General features: G+C 46.5%; 1 protein-coding gene across 18 annotated transcripts in view; it reads left to right on the top strand.

The window, feature by feature from the left end:
• Nucleotides 1-440: 440 nt before the first annotated feature.
• SETD4 (SET domain containing 4) overlaps nt 441-21,907 on the top strand; it is a 412,601-nt gene continuing 391,134 nt past the window's right edge. For 6 of the 18 annotated variants that reach the window (XR_010943838.1, XR_010943837.1, XR_010943839.1 and 3 more), the window contains exons 1-9: nt 448-884; nt 2,448-2,617; nt 6,160-6,255; nt 10,548-10,585; nt 12,960-13,048; nt 14,575-15,004; nt 16,996-17,170; nt 18,650-18,731; nt 19,929-20,009. Coding sequence is in view for 13 of the 18 variants with exons in the window: in XM_067739434.1 (XP_067595535.1) it covers nt 2,545-2,617; nt 6,160-6,255; nt 10,548-10,585; nt 12,960-13,048; nt 14,575-15,004; nt 16,996-17,170; nt 18,650-18,731; nt 19,929-20,009 (1,064 nt within the window). In the remaining 5 variants the exon portion in view is untranslated. The other 12 variants (XR_010943841.1, XM_067739443.1, XM_067739441.1 and 9 more) reach the window with 12 other exon arrangements.

The following is a 21,907-nucleotide window of genomic DNA, read 5'->3' as shown; positions in this document are numbered from 1 at the left end:
GGGTTATGGGTTTTGGAGAGTAACATCTCCAAATGTTAGGTGAAGTACCCTTCCTATAGTTGGGAACTTCGCAATCAACATAACTTATTACTGATATGCTAACCCTTATCACTTGGCCAAGGCAGTGTCTGCCAAGTTTCTCCACTGTAAAGTTACTTTTCCCTCCTTTCCACGCTGGGCTGTCTTGGAAGCAAGAGATAATCAAGGTGGGGTGGGTGGGGCAGAGATTGAGCCCCATCTCCTGTAGGGAGGCGTATTTACATAAACGACTGGAATTTTCCTGTTAGGCTGATCCTGGGACACGTCCGCCAACAGGGACAGCAGGGTGAAGTGGGGCTGGGCTGCCCTGCAACGGGTTCAGGGCGGACTGCGACCCGAGGCAGGGCGGGGTCGAGGCAACTTCGGGCAGGAAGTGGGGGAAGGTCTGGGATTGCGAGGCCCAGAGGCGAGGCGGAAGCTGGCGGGCCAAGGCGCGGGGAGGAGTCTGCTCTGGGATGCGCGCACTTGGCGGTTCCTTCCCTGGTGGTACGGAAGGACTGCGTAGGTCGGCTTTTCAGAGCGCAGTTCCCGGTCCACGGACCACAGGGTTTTCTTCCCCCCGGCGCCCCGGTCCAGCTTTGGGGCGCTCTGACCCCAGCCGCTTTTGGCGGTGGCGCCTCCGGAACACAATGCGCATGCGCACGCCGAGAGGCTGAGGCCCGCGGCGGAAAGAGGGCTCCGCCTGGCGACTGAGGGCGTGGGTCAGTTTGGACTCGAGGCGGGCCTGGCGGCGCTCTATCCCTCCCCCTGCTGCTGCGGCTCGCTTCTTCAACTCGCGAGCATCTGGCGCGCTGTTCTGGGTTTCCACGTGGGCCCGCCCACCGCCGTCTTGAAGCTGTGCCAAGGTGAGCGGGTCGACTTCCGGGGCTGGGCCTACCGTTGCCCAGGTAACGGGAACCTGCTCCTGCCGGAGCTTTCCATAGATTTTAATTTGGGGGGGTCAAAAAGAGAGCTGAGTTCGGATAGCCTACCCCCGCCAGGCCTGGCATGATGCTGCTCATTATAGTACCCACCCACCCCCACCCCCCGTTATCTGGGAATCGTTCATTTAGCGAATGTCAACCCGAGAAGCCGCTGTGCAGGCGCGAAGGACCCTAAGGTCGGGTGTTTGTAACTGGTCGGGGTCTGAGCTCGCCCCCTGCCCAGCCAACCCGGCGGCCGGAAAACGGAGGGGGCTGGGGAGGGGCGGGGTGTGTCGCAGCTGTGGGGCGGCCTCACGTCTAGGGGCTGAGGACTGGGGGCGAGGACAGTGCAGCCAGCTGTGCTGTCGCCTTGGCGCCACGTGCACAGCTCGCTCGCCGGACCCCGGGACCGGCGCGCGGCCGGGCCGGGGTCAGTGTGGACGCGTCTCGGCCCGTGAGCGGGCGGGGCGCTGGGGACCCGGAGGGGACGAGCCGCCGGTGGCCCTGGGACCGGACTTGTCAACTTCGGGTCGATCAAATAGTGAACCTTCCAGTGCTGGGGTGGGATAGTAATAGAGCTTGGAGTTCGTGTCTTGTTATTAATTTCAGTTCGGTAGCTTTTAGTGGTTTTTAAAAAAACAGTGGTATGGTTAAAATGCACATATATATGCACTTAAGTAATATTCATATTATGTCACTTATGTACTTATACATACATAAGGCACAGACTAGGAGGATACAGAAGTAATAGTAAAAGTCCCCTCCCCGTGCATATTTTTTAATATCCTTCCTTAAAGCCTCTTGTTTTATAAACATAAAATGTGCACAGTATCAAACTCGTAAGGGATCATTGAATTTGTTCTGCAACTTTAGTTTTTCATGTAATATATCTTGGACATTTTTACATCTTAGTGCATACTTACTATTAATGGCTTCATATAGTAGGCCACTCCATTATCTGATCATGCTGGTGTGTTTAATAGATTTCATTTTTATATTTCCGAGGAAGTAACGTATAGAAACTGTAGTCATTTTAGATTTTCTTATCTCTTTGTTTTGTCTGTTCTCTTGGCTCTCATTTTCTCCCTAATCTGTGGCAAACCCCCGCTTAGTTTATATTTATTTCAGGATGCTGGTTTTAAGGACAAATCATTATTTACTTCACGCTGAAAGAGGATTTGGTTTTTTTCTCTAAGGCTTCCTAGCAGATGGGGGCTTCAGGACTACTGTTTATTCAAAGTACAGATAGGTTGGTGCTTAGTAAGTGTTAATTATCGTTGATGTACACGTCACCAAAGCACACAATTATGAAATCAGTTATGAGGATTTCTATGATTAATCAGCATGTAATAGGACCTCAAGATAAAACTGTTTTAGAGGGACCAATATAATGGGCATTCCATTACTGCGCATGATTTAGGTCAGAGTATAAACAATTTATATACAAAAACACTTTAGAGAAATGGTTTACTAAATAGTTACATTTGTATATTTAAATCTTTATAGGTACAATCAACAGTGATTATCATACAGCTGGAAAGAAAGGCAGAGATAATGCTTTTTATTTTAGATTGGGCAATTAAGCAGAAACTGCAGTTTTAGTATGAAGAATGGAGGTGGAAGAACAAGCCGAATCAGAAGACGAAAACTCTTCACAAGTTCTGAATCAAGAGGAGGTACAGTTTTGATTCTTTTGGTGCCAGTGATGAAAAAAAGGAATCCTTTGTTGATTGCTATTAACACATAGCTTTTCTCAGAGGCACACGAGCAATGTTAAATTTATTTATTTTTTATTTATTTGTTTTTGGCTGCGTTGGGTCTTCGTTGCGGCGCGTGGGCTAGTTGCGGCGGAGCGCGGCTTCTCGCTGCAGTGGCTTCTCTTGTTGCGGAGCACGGGCTCTAGGCACGCGGGCTTCAGTAGTTGTGGCTCGCGGGCTCAGAGTGCAGGCTCAGTAGTTGTGGTGCACGGGCTTAGTTACTCCGCGGCATGTGGGATCTTCCCGGGCCGGGCCACGAACCCTTGTCCCCTGCATTGGCAGGCGGATTCTTAACCACTGCGCCACCAGGGAAGCCCATGAGCAGTGTTCATAGAGAATACGTCTTAAAAAATATTCTTTTAAATAGTGCCATTATATTCTTTTAAACCCTTGTAGAAATACAGATATATTGCTTCAACTATGTCTTCTTTGGGGATGACTCCCAGGTTTCTGTTTCTGGTCCTGACCTCTCTGCTGACCTCTAGCTACCTAAAGGATATTAATATTTGGATGTAAATTTATCACTTCAAGTTCAGTGTAACCCAGTCTGAACGACATACCGTATGTGAAAGTGCTTGGACCACTGGAGAGTACTACATAAATGCAGTTGTTATTTTTCATAAAAATTAATAGCACTCCTCCTAGCTGACCCCCAGCATGTCAGCACCATGGAGGTAATCTTTGACCATGTATCCTTCTTTGCTCTCTGGAGCCCATGTCCTACTGACTCTCACCTGGCCTTTCTTAGGTTCACTTCTCCCTCTCTGTTCTACCCAGAGATGACTTCAGCCACATTCTTGTTTTCTTCCCTGCTGGTTGTTCCATTTGTCACTGTCAGTCTAACTTTCTTAAGGGATGTAGCCTTTTTGGTAGAGGAGCCTCCAGGATCCTCATTCTCTCTCTCTTTTTTTTTTTTGGGCCGTGCCACACGGCATGCAGGATCTTCCCCAGCCAGGGATTGAACCCGTGCCCCCTGCATTGGGAGCACAGAGTTTTAACTACTGGACCGCCAGGGAAGTCCCCCTCATTCTCTTCTGTGTGCTCTCTGAATTCCTGCCTGACATCAACTGCCTTTCTAAGTGGCTCCCCCGCCCCACTCCCTGTGTTGGCAGTATGTTCTCCGCTCACCATTTCCTGAGCACACCTCCCACATTTCCACCTCTGCCATTCCTCAAGGTCCTTCTTCAGCCAAAACATCGTTCTTCCCTTTTCCCTGCTTGTTCAGTTTCTCTCTAACCTTCGGGGCAGAGTTGAGATCTTATGTTTTTGGTAATGCCATTTCCAGTTCTCACTAATGTCACTGGGTTATCATGCTTATTGGGTATTATTCTTTAGGAGCTATGGTTTTCCAGTTGTTTTTCATGGAAGTCTTGTTTCCCCAACTAAAATGTTAACTTTTTGAGGGTGAAGAACATGTTGAATGCTCTCCACAGTGGTTAATAGTGCTGGGAGTGTAGTAGTTGCTTATTAAATGTTCTTGCTGTAAACTCTGTTCTCTAGGTTGTGATAATGTATTTTAGCAGCCTTAGATTTTGGATCATGTATTTTTTTAGAAAACACTTTCATTGAAGTATAATTGACATACAATTAATGTCACATATTTAAAGTGTATAATCTGATAGATTTTGACATATGTATACACACAGTAAGCCATTATCGAAATCAAGGTATGAACATATTCATCACCCCAAGAAGTTTCCTTGTTTCCCTTTGTAATCCTTTCATCTTGCGCTCTTTGAAACCCCCCCCCCGCCTCCTTCTTCAGACAGCCACTGATCTGATTCCTTTCACTATTGATTTGTTTTATAGTTTTCTTTAATCATATAGTATGCATTCTTTTTTATCTGCCTTCTTTTACTCAGCATAATTATTTTGAGGTAATTCTCTGTTGTGTGTACAACAGGTTATTCTTTTTTATTGCTGATAATATTCCATGATTTGTTTACTTCAATTGTTCCAGCAATATTTATTGAAAAAACTATCCTTTCTCCTCGGAACTGCCTTTGCATTTTGTGAAAAGCCAGTTATCCACGTATGTGTGGGTCTGTTTTAGACTTTCTTTTCTGTTCCATCGATTTCGTTGTCTGTCTTGATGACAGTATCGCACAGTCTTAGTTACTGTAGCTTTATAGTAATAAAAAGTTTTGAAATCAGTATTTCGAAGTGGTCTTGGCTATTCTAGGTTCTTTGCATTTCCATATGAATTTTAGAATCTTGTCAATTTCTACAAAAAAGCCTGCTTACATTTTGATTTGGATTGTATTGAATCTATAGATCAATCTGGGGAGAACTTGACTTCTTAACAAGTATGGAATCTTCCAACCCATAAGCAAGATGTATCTCTCCATTTGTTCAGATTATTGATTTGAGATCTTAAAAAAATTAAAAAAAAATTTTAATTGTAGTAAAATTACATGTAACATAAAATTTACCATTTTAACAATTTTTAAGTGTAGTTCAGTAGTGTTCAGTACATTCACATTGTTGTACAACCAGTCTCCAGAATTCTCTTCATCTTGCAAAACTGGAACTCTATACCCATTAAGTAATAACTCCTCATTCCCCTCTCCCCCTAGCCCCTGGCAGCTACCACTCTACTTTTTGTTTCCATGAATTTGGCTATTCTAGATACCTCATGTAAGTGGAATCATACAGTATTTGTCTTTTTGTGAATGGCTTATTTCACTTTCAATAATGCCCTGAGGATTCATCTATAAAGCATGTGTCAGCAGGATTGATTCCTTCTGAGAGCTGTGAGAGAAGGGTCTGTTCTAGGCCTCTCTTTTTGGCTTTGTCGTTGGCTGTCTTCTCCCTGTGTTTCTTCTATCATCTTCCCTCTGTTCTTGTGTCAAAATTTCCCTTATTATAAGGACATCAGTCGTACTGGATCCAGGTCCACCCTGATGACCTCATTTTAACTTGGTTACCTCTGTAAAGACCCTATCTCTAAATAAGGTCGTATCCTGAGGTACTGAGGGTTAGGATTTCAACATATGAATTTTTGGGTACACAATTCAACCCATAATAGATGCCTTTTGTTTATTTTTCTTTGCCTTTTGCACTGGCAAGAACCAGTGTAGTGTTGAATAGTAGTGGGGAGAACAGACATCCTTCTGTTCCTGATCTTAGGGGGAAAGCACGTAGTTTTTCATCTTTAAGTATGTCAGCTGTAGGTTTTTTGTTAGATATTTTTTGTCGTGTTGAGGAGGTTCCCTTCTATCCTTGTTTGCTGGGAGTATTTATCAGGAATGAGTGCCAGATTTTATCCAATGCTTTTCCTGCATCTTTGAGATGATCTTGTGGTTTTTCTATTTTAGTTTACATTATTTGTGCATGTTTTAAAATTTATTCCCTTTTAAGATATGACTGTCTGAGACAGTTCATCAGAGATTTACTTTTTAAATGGTGATCTGATTATATAGTGATTTTAATCACCAGTTTTTCTTTCCTCTCTTGATTAGTGAATGAGAGCTACAAGCCTGAATTTATAGAGCTTAAGAAGTGGCTGAAAGATAGGAAGTTTGAAGATACAAACTTAATACCTGCTCATTTTCCAGGTAAGGTCTGACATTCAACTCTCACATGAGAGACATGTGGGCCCAGGTGGTAGGAAAGCAGGGGTGATTCTTGCAGGTGGGCTGTATTCTTTCTGGGGGCATATCATCTCCTCAACCCGACAAAAAATATCTAACATCTTCTGTTGTGTGGCAGCCTTCCTGCCTTGTAGGTGTAATATTTACTTGCCCTTATTCTAAAAATGAGTTTAAGTGGCTTGTGGAGAGAAATTCCAAAATGGTGAAATAAAATTAAAAGTTAGAAAAGAGAAATGAGAATAGAAAAATAAGACGAAGGCAGGGATAAGGATAACACATAAAAGCCATGATTGTGAAATTTCGTACCCCTGTCAGAGGTGAGCTACAAATTTGACTCATCTTTCCGGCAGCCCAATGTATATGATTAATTAGCTGAATCTTAGTGTTCTGTAAACCCAGCTAAATTGTTTACTCATCAGAAGTACAGGTATTTCTGGAACTTAGACCTGAGGGAAACATCTTCACTGGGCTTTTCTGGGAGGACATTGTGTAATGTGGGGACTGGTGTCCCCATCAACCTGCTTCTGGTGATTTCACGGGATTTTCAAGCCGTGCAGGCTGATGGGATTATCCTTAGCTCCGGAGCATCACCGTAGTTTTCTGAGGGGAGGGGTTCCAGAGAACCAGCAGAGGTGCTTGGTCCCTGGGGGAGGCTCCAGGAGAGGAGCCCTTAGGGAGGCCTCAGCGGTATTGCCCCCCGAGTGTTGGAGGAGGAGCCCCTGTGTGGCCCTGGCGTCCACAGTCACCTGAACAGGGGTGGGTGAACATTCTCTTCTGGAAGGTGAGGAGCTTGTTGTGAAGGTTGGATTAACATTGTTTTCTGAAAATTGAGGAGCTTGTCATGGAGTTTGGGTTAACATTCTCTTCCGGAACATTCTCTCACAGAAGTTGGGCAGCTTGTTATGGGCTTGTGCCTGCATACAAGGCGACCCAGCTCTGTCCACAAGTGGGCTTGAGGTAACCACAGAGAGGACCACCTGTCTCTGTGCTACAGATCTGCTGTAGCACAGAGACAGTGATGTGCTGAGGGCCTTGAAGTTCTGTGTCACAGGGCAGGCGCAGACGTTTCACCTTGCAGAATATTTAGATCATATGCCTCTGAATGCTTCCCTTGGCGATTAAAATGATCGTTCAAGTACCCATTAGGTAATTTAACTTTGAGCAAACTAACTTCCTCATATATCACCCAAGATAAATGGTTTACCATGTGTGCCCCTGGTCCAGTGAGGCGATGTGTGTAAAGTTGTTCCCTATGTGTCAGTTATACATGATGACTTTGGGCTAAAATACTTGATTTGAACCAACTTCTATTAGGATTGCTCCTTCTTTATGATGGTGAACCATATTTATCAGCCTCTAACGGAATGTTTAACTTTCTCTTTTTGTGTGTCAAGGAACGGTCAGTAAAAACCATACTCTTAGATTTTCCTGGATGGAGTTCTTTATGAGATGATCAAGGGAAGGTAGTGTCAGGAGTGGACTTGCTGTGCCTAAGGCCTGCCTACTCCTCGGGTGTCACTTTGCCTTAAGAAGGGTAGGTTTAAAATTGTCAAGCGGGAATTGGCATATGGTTTCAATCGAATGCCTGAAAATAAGTAATCTGTCTGTGGTTTGGAGCAGTGAAGAGTTAGCAGTTTTAAAAGTAGGAGCAACTTTCTCTGGGCCCACCTCCAGATTCATGGTCTTGGAGGAGCTAAAGCAAAGTGGTTTGGCAGTGATCAGAACCCAGTACTTACAGTTCTGGGGTCAGGGAACCTTCTGCCTTAGCTCGGGCTGCCATAGCAAATTACCATGGACTGGGCGGCTTAAAACGGTCCTTTACTTCTCACAGTTCTGGAGGCTGGGAAGTCTAAGATCATGGTGTGGGCAGATTCAGTGTCTAGCGAGGACCGATTCCTGCTTTGCAAATTCCCATCTTCTTGTTGTGTCCTCACATGGTGGAGAGCTGGGAGCTGGAGCAGGCTCTCTTGTCTCTTCTTATAAGAGCACGAATCCCATTCACGAGGGCTCCACCCTTATGACCTAGCCACTTACCAGAGGCCCTACCTTCTAAAGCCATCTCACTGGGGGCTGAGAAATCAACATGAATTTGGGGGGACACAAGCATGCGGTCTGCAACACCTTCCCTAAGGGCTTTCTGTATCTTCAGCTCTTAATCAGTGTGTGATAGGAGAGCATGCTGACGGGAGTCTGTCAGAATGGACAGAATTCTGGGGAGTTAGTCCTGGTTTGTGGCAAGGCTCCCAAGTTGCAAGCAGGGTTCAGTCTTTAGACTCTGACCTGATTTGTGCTTTGGGAGCTGACCCTAGTATTTCCTTTTAATGCTAAAAGCACTGTCCAAATCGGGGCCTCCCGGGTAGATGGATGGTAGCAGAAATTATAAGGCAGGGAGAGGTCTGTAATAAGATCCTCGTGGCCACTTGCTACCTTGCCTTAGTAAGTGCAGGTTACTGTGATCTGCTTTCTGATCTCCTGAATACTGTATTGTAGACATATAGGTAAAGTATCTTCCGGATTTATTCGACATGCCAAGTTCTGTTCATGTGTGCTCGAAGAGAAATTTCCACTTAAATTAGCACATGAATTTTTTTTTTTTTTGTGGTACACGGGCCTCTCACCGCTGTGGCCTCTCCCGCCGCGGAGCACAGGCTCCGGACGCGCAGGCCCAGCAGCCATGGCTCACGGGCCCAGCCGCTCCGCGGCACATGGAATCTCCCTGGACCAGGGCACAAACCCGTGTCCCCTGCATCAGCAGGCGGACTCTGAACCACTGCGCCACCAGGGGAGCCCAGCACATGAATTTTTTTAAAAGATGACCCCACAGAAAAAAATCCTCTCATTAGTAATTGATTTCAGGAAGGGTTCTGGCCCACGGGGATTAACTCCACAGTGGGACACACAGAAGAAATTAAGTAAGTTCTTAAAACCAAAACCGTGTGTTTGAGCAGACAGACGCTTCTGGGTAGGGAGATAACTCATCAAATCAAACTTGCCAGATACCGGACGGGACTCGAGGCGGGAATTTCCTCCAGGAACCTGCAGCTTCCACTAGTCCCGCAGGCATTGACCTTTGCTGAATTATATACCCTCCTAGCTGAGAGAAAAAAGTCAACAACTGTGGATTTGAGAAGATGACTAGAGAGACTCCATATGATAGTTACAGGTCATACATATTGTGCCCATCCCTGCCGGAAAAGCTGTCGTCTGACTGTTGCAGGAGGGCAGCCTTGGGCACAGAGGGGTAGACGTCTGCGTGTTGGTGGCGTTGACAGAGCTGCTGCGGAGGTTAGTGTTGTGAGTGTGCTCTGGCCAAGGCCTTGGCTCACGGGGAGCAGCTGGCCCTGGATCTACCCTGCTGAGCTCGTCAGGTCACGGAGGCCGTGGCTAATGGCTGCCTGGCTGGGGTGGGGAGGGGGTAGGCCTCAGGCTTTGAGGGACCTGAGTGAGCTTTACTGGTCATTCGGTTAAAGACTCGAGATCATGACTGGGGAAGGCCGGGTCTGGCAGTGGGTAAAAGTGGCCTGTGGGTCCAGCCTCTGAGGTTGGGTGGGCGTTAGGGTTAGGCTCCACCCCGGCTGGTGAGCCCCAAGGGAGAGAATCCAGCCTCACGTTTCCTGTAAGAGACCCAGCAGCAGATCTGCCTAAAGGTGATGGTCTTTAGGTGTTGACTCTGAAGCTGACTTTGCCCTTCAAGATTATAAGCCCAGAAGGAGGTCGGGCCATTTTCCAGAATAGCTTCTTTTTTAAAAAAAATTTATTTATTTTCGGCTGTATTGGGTCTTTGTTGCTGAGCACGGGCTTTCTCTAGTTGCGGCGAGCGGGGACTACTCTTCATTGCAGTGCACGGGCTTCTCATTGCGGTGGCTTCTCTTGTTGCGGAGCATGGGCTCTAGGCGCATGGGCTTTAGTAGTTGTGGCACGTGAGCTCAGTAGTTGTGGCTCACGGGCTCTAGAGCACAGGCTCAGTAGCTGTGGCGCACGGGCTTAGTTGCTCCGCGGCATGTGGGATCTTCCTGGACCAGGGCTCGAACCCGTGTCCCCTGCATTGGCAGGCGGATTCTTAACCACTGCACCACCAGGGAAGCCCCAGAATAGCTTCTTGATCCTTTGGTTCCCCTGGGAGTCAAAGGATACGAGACACTCAGCTTCAGCTTTGTGTAATTTTGAAGTTCATCCACATCTTTTATGCAAAATAGTATCTCTAAGACCTTGAAGAAAGAGTAGGATTTACCCTTTTTCTGTCTTTGCATTCCTAGGTACCGGAAGAGGGCTGATGAGCAAAACATCCCTACGGGTGAGAATTTCTCTCTTATCTTGAAACCCAAAGTAGAGTTTGCTGCTTTGTTTTTGTTTTTGTGGTTCACTCAAGTGAATTAAAGATATTTTAGACATACAGTTTTTTATTTTTTACTTAATGGATAGTTTTGAATACAGTTCTGTCAGTTAGAATTAAGTTTGCAGCGTATAAGAGACAACCCCAAGGTAACAGAGTGCAAGTGTCTCGTGCCGTCATGTGAACAAGCGTGGACGGGCAGACCTGGGCTGGTGTGCTGGTCTCTCGGGCTCCGTCCAGCTCTTATCCATGTTCTGAGAGGGAGCCCCACACCCTCAGCTCCAGGGTGCAGCTCCAGGAGCTTGAGCAGCAGGACGGCGCAAGGAGTGAGGAAGAGCAGGCTTCCCCTCACCCCGGAAATTCCAGCTCCCAGCTGCCGCGAGCTCCCAGCTGCCGCGAGCTCCCAGCTGCCGCCATCTCCCAGCTGCCGCGAGCTCCCAGCTGCCGCGAGCTGCACCCTTCAGGTGGGACTGCATGGGGAGCAGGAGCAGGGAGCGCGTTGTGGGGGGTGGCCAGCAGTCTCTGCGGCAGCAGGGTTTGTAAATCGGATCATACTGTAAATGCGCTGGGGATGGGCTGGGGGCGGAAGGGAGCTGCTCGAATCTGAACATCCGTAGTAAGTACGGCCGGGCAGCCCAGCAGGCTGCTAACCCTCCTGGCTTCTGTCTCCTCACCTGGGAAGCGGGAGGTAAGTGATGCGGATGCTTTCCAAGGTCTGTTTTAGTTCTTCTGTGCTACTTAAAGGGTATCTAATGCACGGTTTTCTGTAAAGCTAGAAATTAATTCCTTAACTTATTTGTAATGATCTTAATTTTCTGTTTCAAAATTGTTTTATTTTTACTTCCTTAATTTAATTTATAAAAAAACCCAGCTGTGTATATATCTTTAGCCTAAAGAATGGTAGCTTTTAATGTTATAATTCTATTATGCTATCTTAATTTTTTTTATTAAACATTTAAAATTGTAAAATTTACACAACATAAAATTTACTATCTTAACCCTTTTTAAGTGTGCAGTTCAGTAGTATTAAGTACATTAACATTGTTGTGCAATATTTTTCTTTTTGAGGGGAGGTATATGACTTCATTGTGTAGCAGAAGTTGGGGGGAGAAATATACCTCTCATGAATACAGCAGTGGCTGTGGGCAGTTTTTGTTAAGATCATGAAATGATAATTGGCAGTTGCTTTACATGTACTTTCAAATGTGGCTTTTTTGTGAAAACTTTTTGAAAATTGAGATGTATTTTACACATAGTGAAATGCACAGATGTAAAGTGTCCAGTTTGATGAGTTTTGATGATGAAGTCATTTACCCCAGTCAAGACATAGAGCATTTTATTAAGTGCCTTTTTTTAAATCAGAAAGTCATGGGATGTCAGAGCAGGAAGGGACTGTAGTGACCATCCCAACTCAATCTTGAATCACAGATGAGGAGACCAGAAATTGAACCCAGGAGATTTTTTTTTTTTTTTTTTTTTTTGCGGCACACGGGCCTCTCACTGTTGCGGCCTCTGCCATTGCGGAGCACAGGCTCCGGACGTGCAGGCTCATTGGCCATGGCTCACGGGCCCAGCCACTCCGCGGCACGTGGGATCTTCCCGCACCGGGGCACGAACCTGTGTCCCCTGCATCGGCAGGCGGACTCTTAACCACTGCGCCACCAGGGAAGCCCTGGCTGTGATGTTTAACCAACTTAGGTGCCAGTTATGATGAAAGCAGGATCTTATATCTGGCTTCTTAGTGCTTTCTTTCTGATGTCTCTTCCTTGACATCTTGATTTTTCTTTCTATGTTTCTGTCTCAGTGGGAGAAACTGAAAGCTATACTTTGGCAGGTGGTCAAATGAGACCCTTGTGCTGAGGGGGCTGCCTTTCTTTCTTTAGCCACTTGGCGCAGGTTATATGGCGAGTAGGCCATTGCTGGGAATAGTCACTGGACACATGGATTTCACTGGAAGAATTTTTTGGCGTGGTTTCTGTCTGTTGCCTATAGGTAGCACTATTTCCTGGTGTCAGAAAATGAAGGGATAATATGATTCGAGTTGTCAGTGTTTCCACATGCCTTTCTGGTGGAAGGTTGACTGGTGGTGGGTGTCAGTCACACAATTTACCTTTAATTCTTGCTGGGGATGTAGTATCTATCCCTGGCGTGGGAGCAGCCTTGCCTGCGTCTGCTGACTTAAACTGGGGAGCCCATCCCCTGAGGGCTCTTTGGTCATCGGTGGTTGGGCTCTGCTGGGTTCTTATTAGATGATTGTGGAATCAAGGGCTTTAAAGACTCATTCAGGTCCTTCCCAAAGCATGGATGTCCTAAACTTTACTTTCTTTTTGCCAAGGAGGGACAGATGATTATCTCATTGCCTGAGAGTTGCCTGCTCACCACGGACACAGTGCTTAGAAGCTACTTAGGGGCGTATATTGCTAAGTAAGTGACTGCTCACCTGCTTGTCTGGGCCAAGTGCTTCTCCCTTAAAGTTTATATCATTGGAGAGTGTGTCGTCCAAGACGTAGCTCATTAGGACCCAGCCCTTTCACGTAGCTAACAAATATCTGAAATGATTTGAAAGGTTTACTCTGTTTTATGAAGTTGATTCTTAATTCATTGTAACCTGCGTTTTTAAGGTTTTAATAGGCTGCTTGGGATGTGGGTTTGAATCCTGATCTAACCTTACTAGAAAATAAGGATTAAATGGGATAATAGATGTAAATCACGGCTGAGTGCCTTGTCTCATGACACTCCACTCTCCTCCGTTGTAGTAGGTCTTGACAAATTCTATTTACTCTTTCATTTTTACCCTTATTGTACTTGCTTGAATTCCCCTTCAGCTCTGAAGAGCTGTTGACAGTATGAGAGAGTTGGTTTTGTTTGGCAGAGAAGAGAGGAGGCCAACATGGGAGCTGAGAACTATTTTCTGGCTTATGTTATAGGGGGTCTCTGTTTTGGGTGGGTTTCTGAGGACAGTGTGAGGGAGATCCTCAGCATAAGGGGTTTCTAAATTATAAAGGTTGAAAGATTGTATTGTTTCTCAACCCACAGTAAGTTCTGGACTTTTTTTCCCTGGCTTACTTTTGCAAGAGGGCTGGTGTATTTTCACTGGCCTGAGTAGAGGCAAGGATGCTCTTAGTATTAACATTTTCTGAAAGTTTGAGTAGAACGCATGGTATTTTAGGAATCTGAACTTTGAAGGATTAATGAAAACTTTCCTAAATACATTCATGCAACATGTGATCTTTTTATTGGTAACAAATAAAAACACTGCGATGTATAATTTGCAATAGAATGGGTACATTTAGGATAAAAGCTTTAGATCTGTAACAGGTATATAGTGAGCCTCTTCAGTTTTCTGCCTGGGTTAGTATCATATGATAGAACTTTCTGCAATGATAGCATTGTTTTACCTTGTGCTGTCTGGTACGGTAGCCACCAGCCACATATGGCTCAAGAGCACTTGAAATGTGGCTTGTATGACTGGGGAATTGAATTTTCAATATTATTTAATTAAAAAAAATAAAAATTGAAATAGCTATATGTACGCAGCGGTTACTGTGTTGGATGGGGCACGTCTAGGTTCTTTCCACCAGTTGCCCTCTACCCCCCAAGATTTATATCCTTAACCAAGTGGAACAAGTGAAATTCCAGCAAAAGCTTTAAAACTGGAGAACCAAGTTGGAAGCAAAGAGGCTTTTGCAAGAAAGAATCTCTGGCAAACAAAGCTGGAGCTCGGGTTAGTGAGCCAGTCCTTGTATCAGTGTGACTGGTTCACTGCATTTGTACTGGGGTGCAATCCGGGGAGGAAAGCCTTGAGGAAGGAAGACCTCTCTTGGGTGCATTAGGTGAGCTTGGCCACAGTCCCTCTGGGAGCAGAAGTAAGCCCTAGGATGTCTGTACCTCTTGCTTACGCCGTATTTTGAATGAAAGTAATTCCTTTAATCTGCTTTTCATTTTAAAAGGTGGCAGCCTCCTCCATCTCCTGTGCTGGCTCTTTGCACCTTTTTAGTTTCAGAAAAGCATGCTGGGGACCGGTCTCCCTGGAAGCCTTACCTGGAGGTTTTGCCCAAGGCCTACACCTGCCCTGTTTGTTTGGAGCCAGAAGTGGTGAATCTTCTTCCCAGACCTTTGAAAGCAAAGGCCAGAGAGCAGAGAACCCACGTGCAGGAGTTCGTTTCTTCCTCCAGAGACTTTTTCTCTTCCCTGCAGCCTCTGTTTTCGGAGGCCGTCGAGAGCATCTTCAGCTACAGCGCCCTCCTGTGGGCTTGGTGCACCGTCAACACCAGGGCTGTGTACATGGAGCGCGCGCCGAGGCAGTGCTTTTCCGCAGAGCCGGACACCTGCGTGCTCGCCCCGTTCCTCGATCTGCTGAACCACAGCCCTGACGCCCAGGTGAGACGTTAACCGGGAGACCTGTGTTTGGTTTCAATAGGAAGGACTCTAACGTGTAGAACCTGTGACTCGGAAAAGCCAGCAGAACCGCAGGGAGAGGTGCAGCTGGTAAACCCACCTGCTGTCAGGTAGGCTCCTCTCTTTCTTCCCGACCCTCTTTCCCCTCCGGCATCCTTTTCCTTTGCCACTTTCCCTGCTCTGCTCTCCAGGCCTGCAGGTGGTCTATCCCCTCTATGCCCTGAACCCTAGCCCTCCCCCACCTCCCCATGGTGCAGCATCCTTCTTCCTCCTCTCAGACCTGCGGCTAAAGTCTCGCTTGCTTTCCTGTCTCTTTCCCTTTCACACTTGGTGGCATCGCTGTCAGCATTTTGCCGTGATCTCTGAGGGACTTGCTCCTTCCCCGCTTGGAGCTCTGCAGTCTTAGAGGACAGAGACTTTGCCTTGTACTTTTTGTAACGCCAGTGCTCAGCACAGGGCCTGGCACGTAGTAGGCCTGTTCAATCAATCAACAGTTTCTGGCTGGATGGCTATTTGTGGGAAATCGTTAAGGGGTCCCACTTTGGGAGTCAGTCGGGGATCTCTTCTTCCCCAGGCTTCTCTGCTCCAGCACATAAAGGAGATGATTATATCTGCGGGGCACACGGGGCTGAAGGCCTGGCATGAGGGCAAAGGATGTCTGTGTGTCAGCTAACCTGTTGCCTGTTCAGGGTGCGCTTGCAGGCGCACTGGCGGGACCTGCGCTCACGCTGTCCTCTTCGTGACCCACGCCACCCTGAGAAGCCCACGTGCCCACGAGACGAGAGCGTGGGGATGGAGGGGAGACCCTCCCTGTGCTTTCTTAGGCTGCGGCCATCGCCGTGCCTGTCTGCTCCTTGCTTTTGTAGAAAGATACATTTCTAACGAAATTAAGCAAAGGAGAACTTCCCTGGTGGCGCAGTGGTTGAGAGTCCGCTGCCGATGCAGGGGACACGGGTTCGTGCCCCGGTCCGGGAAGATCCCACATGCTGCGGAGCGGCTGGGCCTGCGAGCCATGGCTGCTGAGCCTTCGCATCCGGAGACTGTGCTCCGCAATGGGAGAGGACACAGCAGTGAGAGGCCCGCGTACCGCAAAAAAAAAAAAAAGTGCGCTGCAGCTGGCATTTGACATGACACCGCTGGCCTTGGCCCTGACCTCTTGTAGGTGCCACAAAAGCTAGAATTTCAGCCTGTTCCTCATCCCCGTCTCACTGCAGTTTGCTGCTTAGTGAGAAGGCCTCGGTGCTTGTACCCGCCGCTTGTTGTGGGAGCAGTCCGGTCTCCTTGGTCTTTTCCTCTCTGCCTGTTACCTAACAAAGCTGTCACAAAATCCATATGACAGTATTAGCCAACATCATGCTGCTCACAAAAGGCTGTGTGTGTATCGTAGGACCTGAAATTTCATGCTTGGCCTGGATGTCTGGGCCTCGCGGGGCCCCGAAGGCCTGACCGTGAGTTCCTCCGCCCTCTCCGGATATTTCCCACCCAGCGGGAAGTTGCCCTCGGCCGGACTGGCTGTAGCCCACCTGGTCCTCAACCGAATGCGTGTCAACTCCCTGCCAGCCCTCAAAATTATTCAAACAGGCAAATCACATCGCCCCGGGGAACCAGGGCGTCACCCCTTGCCCCTGCAGGCCTGCTTCCCATGGCCTCTGCTGACACTCCGCTCCCAGGCGCAGCCCCTTTGTGGCCGTATGGGTGACTTACAATAAACTGCCGTTAGTCATCTGTCCGATGTCAGGTGTCGTGTGTTTGGCCATCCTCAGAGCCCCCAGGCGGGACTCCCTCCCACCCGGATGGGGGGAAGTCGAGGAGAACCAAAGAGGCCAAAGTGCGGACGTGGCATTTTTTCTCCAGGTGGATAAATTCCGTGATGAGTGCTTGAAAGCGGCATCCTGCTTAAATTAATACGCTCACTTAATCTTTTTAGTTTTCTGCTTTGCTCTAAAAACATCTTTTACAATTCTGTTTTCTAGGTAAAAGCAGCATTTAATGAGGAAACTCGCTGTTATGAAATTAGAACAGCTGTGAGCTGTGGGAAACACCAAGAGGTGCTCATCTGCTATGGCCCTCACGATAACCACCGCCTGCTCCTTGAGTATGGATTTGTTTCCGTCCACAATCCTCATGCTTGTGTTTATGTCTCAAAAGGTTGGAATTAACTTTGGTTCTGATCACTAAGATGATAGAATTCCCCATCCCCCCATCTGTGGTTATGTTAAGTTTTTGTCACAATGGCAAAACCTTAAAGTGTGTATCATTTATTTTCTCCTAGGCAGGGCTAGCCTAATTCTTATTGACCACGTCATTTCATTGTTGAAGTAAAACCAGCAAAGCTTTGATCGATGTTGAGGATGAGAAGAACTGAGATTTTTATTGCATTAGGTCAGACAGTAGAATGGAAGAAAAGAGAAACTGCTAGGGAAATAAATAGAGTATTAATAGATGGCAAGAAGTGGAAATTTTTGTACTGAGACATTGTCACTAAAGATAAAATAGGATTAGAGAGCAAAAAGTAAAAAATATTTATGAAGCACCCACTGTGTGTAAGGTGGTGTACCAATCACATGGTAAATATGTTACACAGTCCTTCTCTGGGCGGCTTAATGGCATGATAAAATATGCATTCCATTTATGTTCTTTTGTTACCTAGCGTCATCATTGGTATTACTCTTTTTAAAATAATGATTTACCTATTAAATTTATGCTGTGAAAATTTCAAATGTGGTATTAAAAATAGTACATAGGGGGCTGATTTTTTTCCCCCTTCCTTGAAGCAGCAGAGAAATAGTTTTCTAGGCTTTGAAGAAATGGCTAGAGATTTACTGAGTGTATAATTTGAGGTAGTTTTAATATAAGTTCTAATGGAAATAGAGACTTGGTCAAGGTGATACTACTCCATCCTATTAGTAGCCAAAGTAATAATGTTATTTCTCAGAATGAAATGGAAAAGCGAAAACTGGGCCTTGCTGGGTCTCTTAGAAAGCTAGCTTTGAAATTAGCCTTATATTATGAGAATAACTTTAATATCGATGACCATGAAGTATTGATTTGTTAAATAATTTGAACAAAATTCACACTTTCATTATTTCTGTATTTAAAAAATGAAAGTAGAGAAATGTAAAAAATTTTAGAAATAGAAAAATCCCTCATTATCCTATGACCCCAAAAAGCTTTGTTAATTTTTACATGTTCATTTTCAGTTGTTTATGATTACAGTCAGTAATATCCAGACAGTTTTGAATTCTGGCTTTTAAAAACTGAGTCTTGGAAACATTTCCTCATGTTTGTACGGAGTCTGTACTTCTGGTGGGTGTAATTTCTCAGCAGTCCTGCTAATGTCTTCATTACCCGATTTCGCGGGTTGATTTGCTTAGTGAGAGCAGCAGCTGAGGTAGCAGACGTTTTGTCCCCTGCCTTGGAATTCTTGTAGCTTTCCAGAGGGCTGAATCATACTCCCATTGAGTTGGGCTTGAAGACTAGATTTTTTGGATGTGAAATAGGTAAAATTGTTTACACGTGTCTTGATTGCTGACGGGAAGGAAAGTAAGCTGAGAAGAAAGGGTCCCCCCTCTCTTCCACCTGAATTATACCCTAAATCTCAGCCTGATTTTTTTTTTTTTAATGCAGATATACTTGTTAAATATCTTCCATCAACAGATAAACGGATGAACCAAAAGATCTCCATTTTAGAGGATCACGACTTTATAGAGTAAGTGTTTCTCTCCAGTAATTATTCCTTCAGGAAATCTTGATGAGAAGTTGAGAGCTGGGATTTTTACAGGTGTGAGCTGCCTCCCGACTTGTATCCGGTGACAGGTAGCTACTTACCGAGCATTTACTCTGGGCGGCACATCGTGCTTCATGTTGCGGGATACACAGGAGGGGAATTTGCTGGTCAGGCGACTTGTTTGGGGACCTAAGATACAAGCCTGAAGTCTCAAGTTCTGTACCGGGAGAGCCCCGTACGTACTGATCGGTGGCCCAGTATGTTTGTGGCAAACATGTGGTCAGGTGGGGTGGCATCGGCTACTGCAGGCCAGCCTGGCCGTCAGTCACCCGGCAACAGGATGCAGGCTCTTGGGATGGGAGGAGCCTAGGTGATTCCACGCCAAATGGGATAAACTGGGTTTGACACCCTCCCTTTCAGATTTTCTTCTATAGGTGAAATTAAGTTTTAAATAATCCAGCAGCACTGTGAGGGACACTAGCTCTGTTGGCTGCCATTTGTTTCATCCAGAGGATCATCCAGATTCTTCATCATTCATCTCACTGTGGCCCCTCATCCAAGTTCAGCTTCTTACCAAATAAAAATAGCTTTTTACTTTTTTTTTTTTTTTTGTGGTACGCGGGCCTCTCACTGTTGTGGCCTCTCCTGTTGCGGAGCACAGGCTCCGGACGCGCAGTCTCAGCACCCATGGCTCACGGGCCCAGCTGCTCCGCAGCATGTGGGATCTTCCCGGACCGGGGCACGAACCCGTGTCCCCTGCATCGGCAGGCGGACTCTCAACCACTGCGCCACCAGGGAAGCCCTACTTTTTTTCTTTTTTTTTTTTTTAACACAAAGAATTTTTTGTTACTCAGGCCTTATTCTTAAGTATTTGCAGACTTACTTTTCTCTTTGTGACTAAGACCATGGGTTGTGCCATGTTTAGTGGCCCCTTTAAAAAAATGTTTGGATTTTTAGTCATTTACCGTGATGTAGTGAAGTACTGAAATGACAGACTGGTAATTTTTGTTTTTAATTTAATTTTTATTTTATGTTGGAGTGTAGTCGATTTACAATCTTGTGTCAGTTTCCGGTGGACAACAAAGTGATTTAGTTACACATATACATGCATCATACATGCATCATATACATGTATCATACATGCATCATATACATGTCTCTGTTCTTTTTCTACTTTAGAAATTTGGCGTTTGGATGGGATGGACCGTCTTGGCGGTTGCTCACAGCTCTTAAGTTGTTATGTCTGGAAGCTGAAGAATTGTAAGTTCCCTGTGTGTTGGTCGTGAGCTGTAGCTACGATTTGGACGTACCTTTGGCTTTTTTGGGGCTTACATTCAAAGGCCCAACCTCAGAGGAGAAAGGAATGCCCTTGTGTATTGGGGTTGCTTATTCTCTGTGTAACTTGCCCGTGAGGGGAGTGGTTCACTTCTAGGTTTGCACGATTTCTGGAATGCTGGTTTTAGAGTTATAGTCAGAGTACACGGGCCTGAGAACTGGTCTCTCCTCACATGTATCCCCCTGGTGACCTGCAGCTCGTTGTTCAGGGTAAACACTTGGAAAAGCGTGCGCGTTGGCCCTGGTCAGAGGAGAGCCTCTGAGCAGGTGGGTTTTTCCTGGGAACAGACCGAGCTCCTGACCACTGGCCGGGCCCCCCCTGGTACTGTCCTGGGGGCAGATCCAGACGCCTGCTCAAGGAGAGGCCTGGATATTTCCATAGAGGAGGCAGGTGGAGGAGCCCCTGATGTAGACACGCATCCTGGTCAGGTCCTCACTATTCCTGAGAGGCTGTTGGTCCTTCCCTTAGTGTGGAAAGGATGGTCACATGTGCGGCCGTGCGCTGCCCAGCCCTGGAGCTCCTTGCGAGGGAGTCGGGGAGTAATGCCTGCTACTTAGCACATCTCAGGTGAGAGACACCACAGGGAGGACTTCCTGAAGATGGCGAACCCCGTCCTCGAGCAGTTGGGAGGATTAGGTGAGATAACGCCTAGAAGCAGCCCTCAGCACAGTGCCTGGAAGTAGTTTGTGCTCATTCCATCGTGCCCGTGATGTTGCTGTTTACAGTGTTGCTTACTTCCATTTCTGTAGGGACCTGGGGAGAAAAACTATCCCCTGCTCTCAACACCAGAAGCAGTTGTGTCTCGTCTCAGCAGATGGTGTGTTTTTGTCGTACAGACACTGAATTCTGTATCTGATGTGTTTCCTTCTTTTTATCGCTCGCTAGAAAACTCAGAGGCAACTTTGTGGTCCATCCACGTGTGCAGGATTCTAAGGCGTGCAATTTATCACTGACTCATTCCTGGCTGTATCTTATCTTTCTTCTTCTTTCCTTCATCTTGTTTTCCCTATCCATTCATCTTGTGTTTTATTTTATCTCGTGCATACCCACAGAAGTTTCTTTAAGTCGTTCTTGGAGACGTCAACCTCAAATTAAATAAAGCAACTGGATGTTTCCCAGAGGTCCTCCTGAGGCCTCCTTTCTTCCCTTTGGGTGCTTTCTGACTACCTGAGTGGTGTGGCAGAGGAAGCATGTGTTTGGGATTCTGCCTGACGGGTATTTGCACGCTAGTTCTGCCTCTCATTAGCTCCGTCACTTAGGGTGAGTGCTTTACTGTTCCGGATTCTCAGTTTCTTTGTGTCTGAGGTGGGGATTATAATGCTTTCTTTGCTAGGCGGTTGTGAAGATTAAAACAGATACTGGCTGTGTATAAAGCACTGTTCCTGGCACACAGTAATGGCGTTCCTTCTTTCTTTCTTCCTTTTTTTTTTTTGGCCGTGCCACGCGCATGCAGGATCTTAGTTCCCCAACCAGGCACTGAACCCGTGCCCCCTGCAGTGGAAGTGCGGAGTCTTAACCACTGGACCGCCAGGGAAGTCCCTAATGTTATTTCTTGACTTCCTTTCTTTCCCGAGAACTCATCTGCTCTGGGGTTGCCGCCATGATCCCTGAAGCTGATGACATCTAAGACTTCATTTTCTGTATGGCTCTTGGGCTGTTCTGAATTTCTCAGCGACTTCTGTGCCCTCCACTGCGATGGTGGAGCTGTCACCGTGGCCTTTCCCTCCTCAGCCACGTGCACTTTCGCGTTCTGTGCATCTAGCTTCTGTCCCCCCGCCCCCTTCCTCCCTGTTTAGTGCTCCTCACCGGCCTGTAGGCTTGA

The sequence above is a fragment of the Pseudorca crassidens genome, chromosome 5, assembly GCF_039906515.1.
Source record: "Pseudorca crassidens isolate mPseCra1 chromosome 5, mPseCra1.hap1, whole genome shotgun sequence".
NCBI classification, from domain to species: domain Eukaryota; kingdom Metazoa; phylum Chordata; class Mammalia; order Artiodactyla; family Delphinidae; genus Pseudorca; species Pseudorca crassidens.
This window is presented reverse-complemented; position numbering and strand designations above follow the sequence as displayed.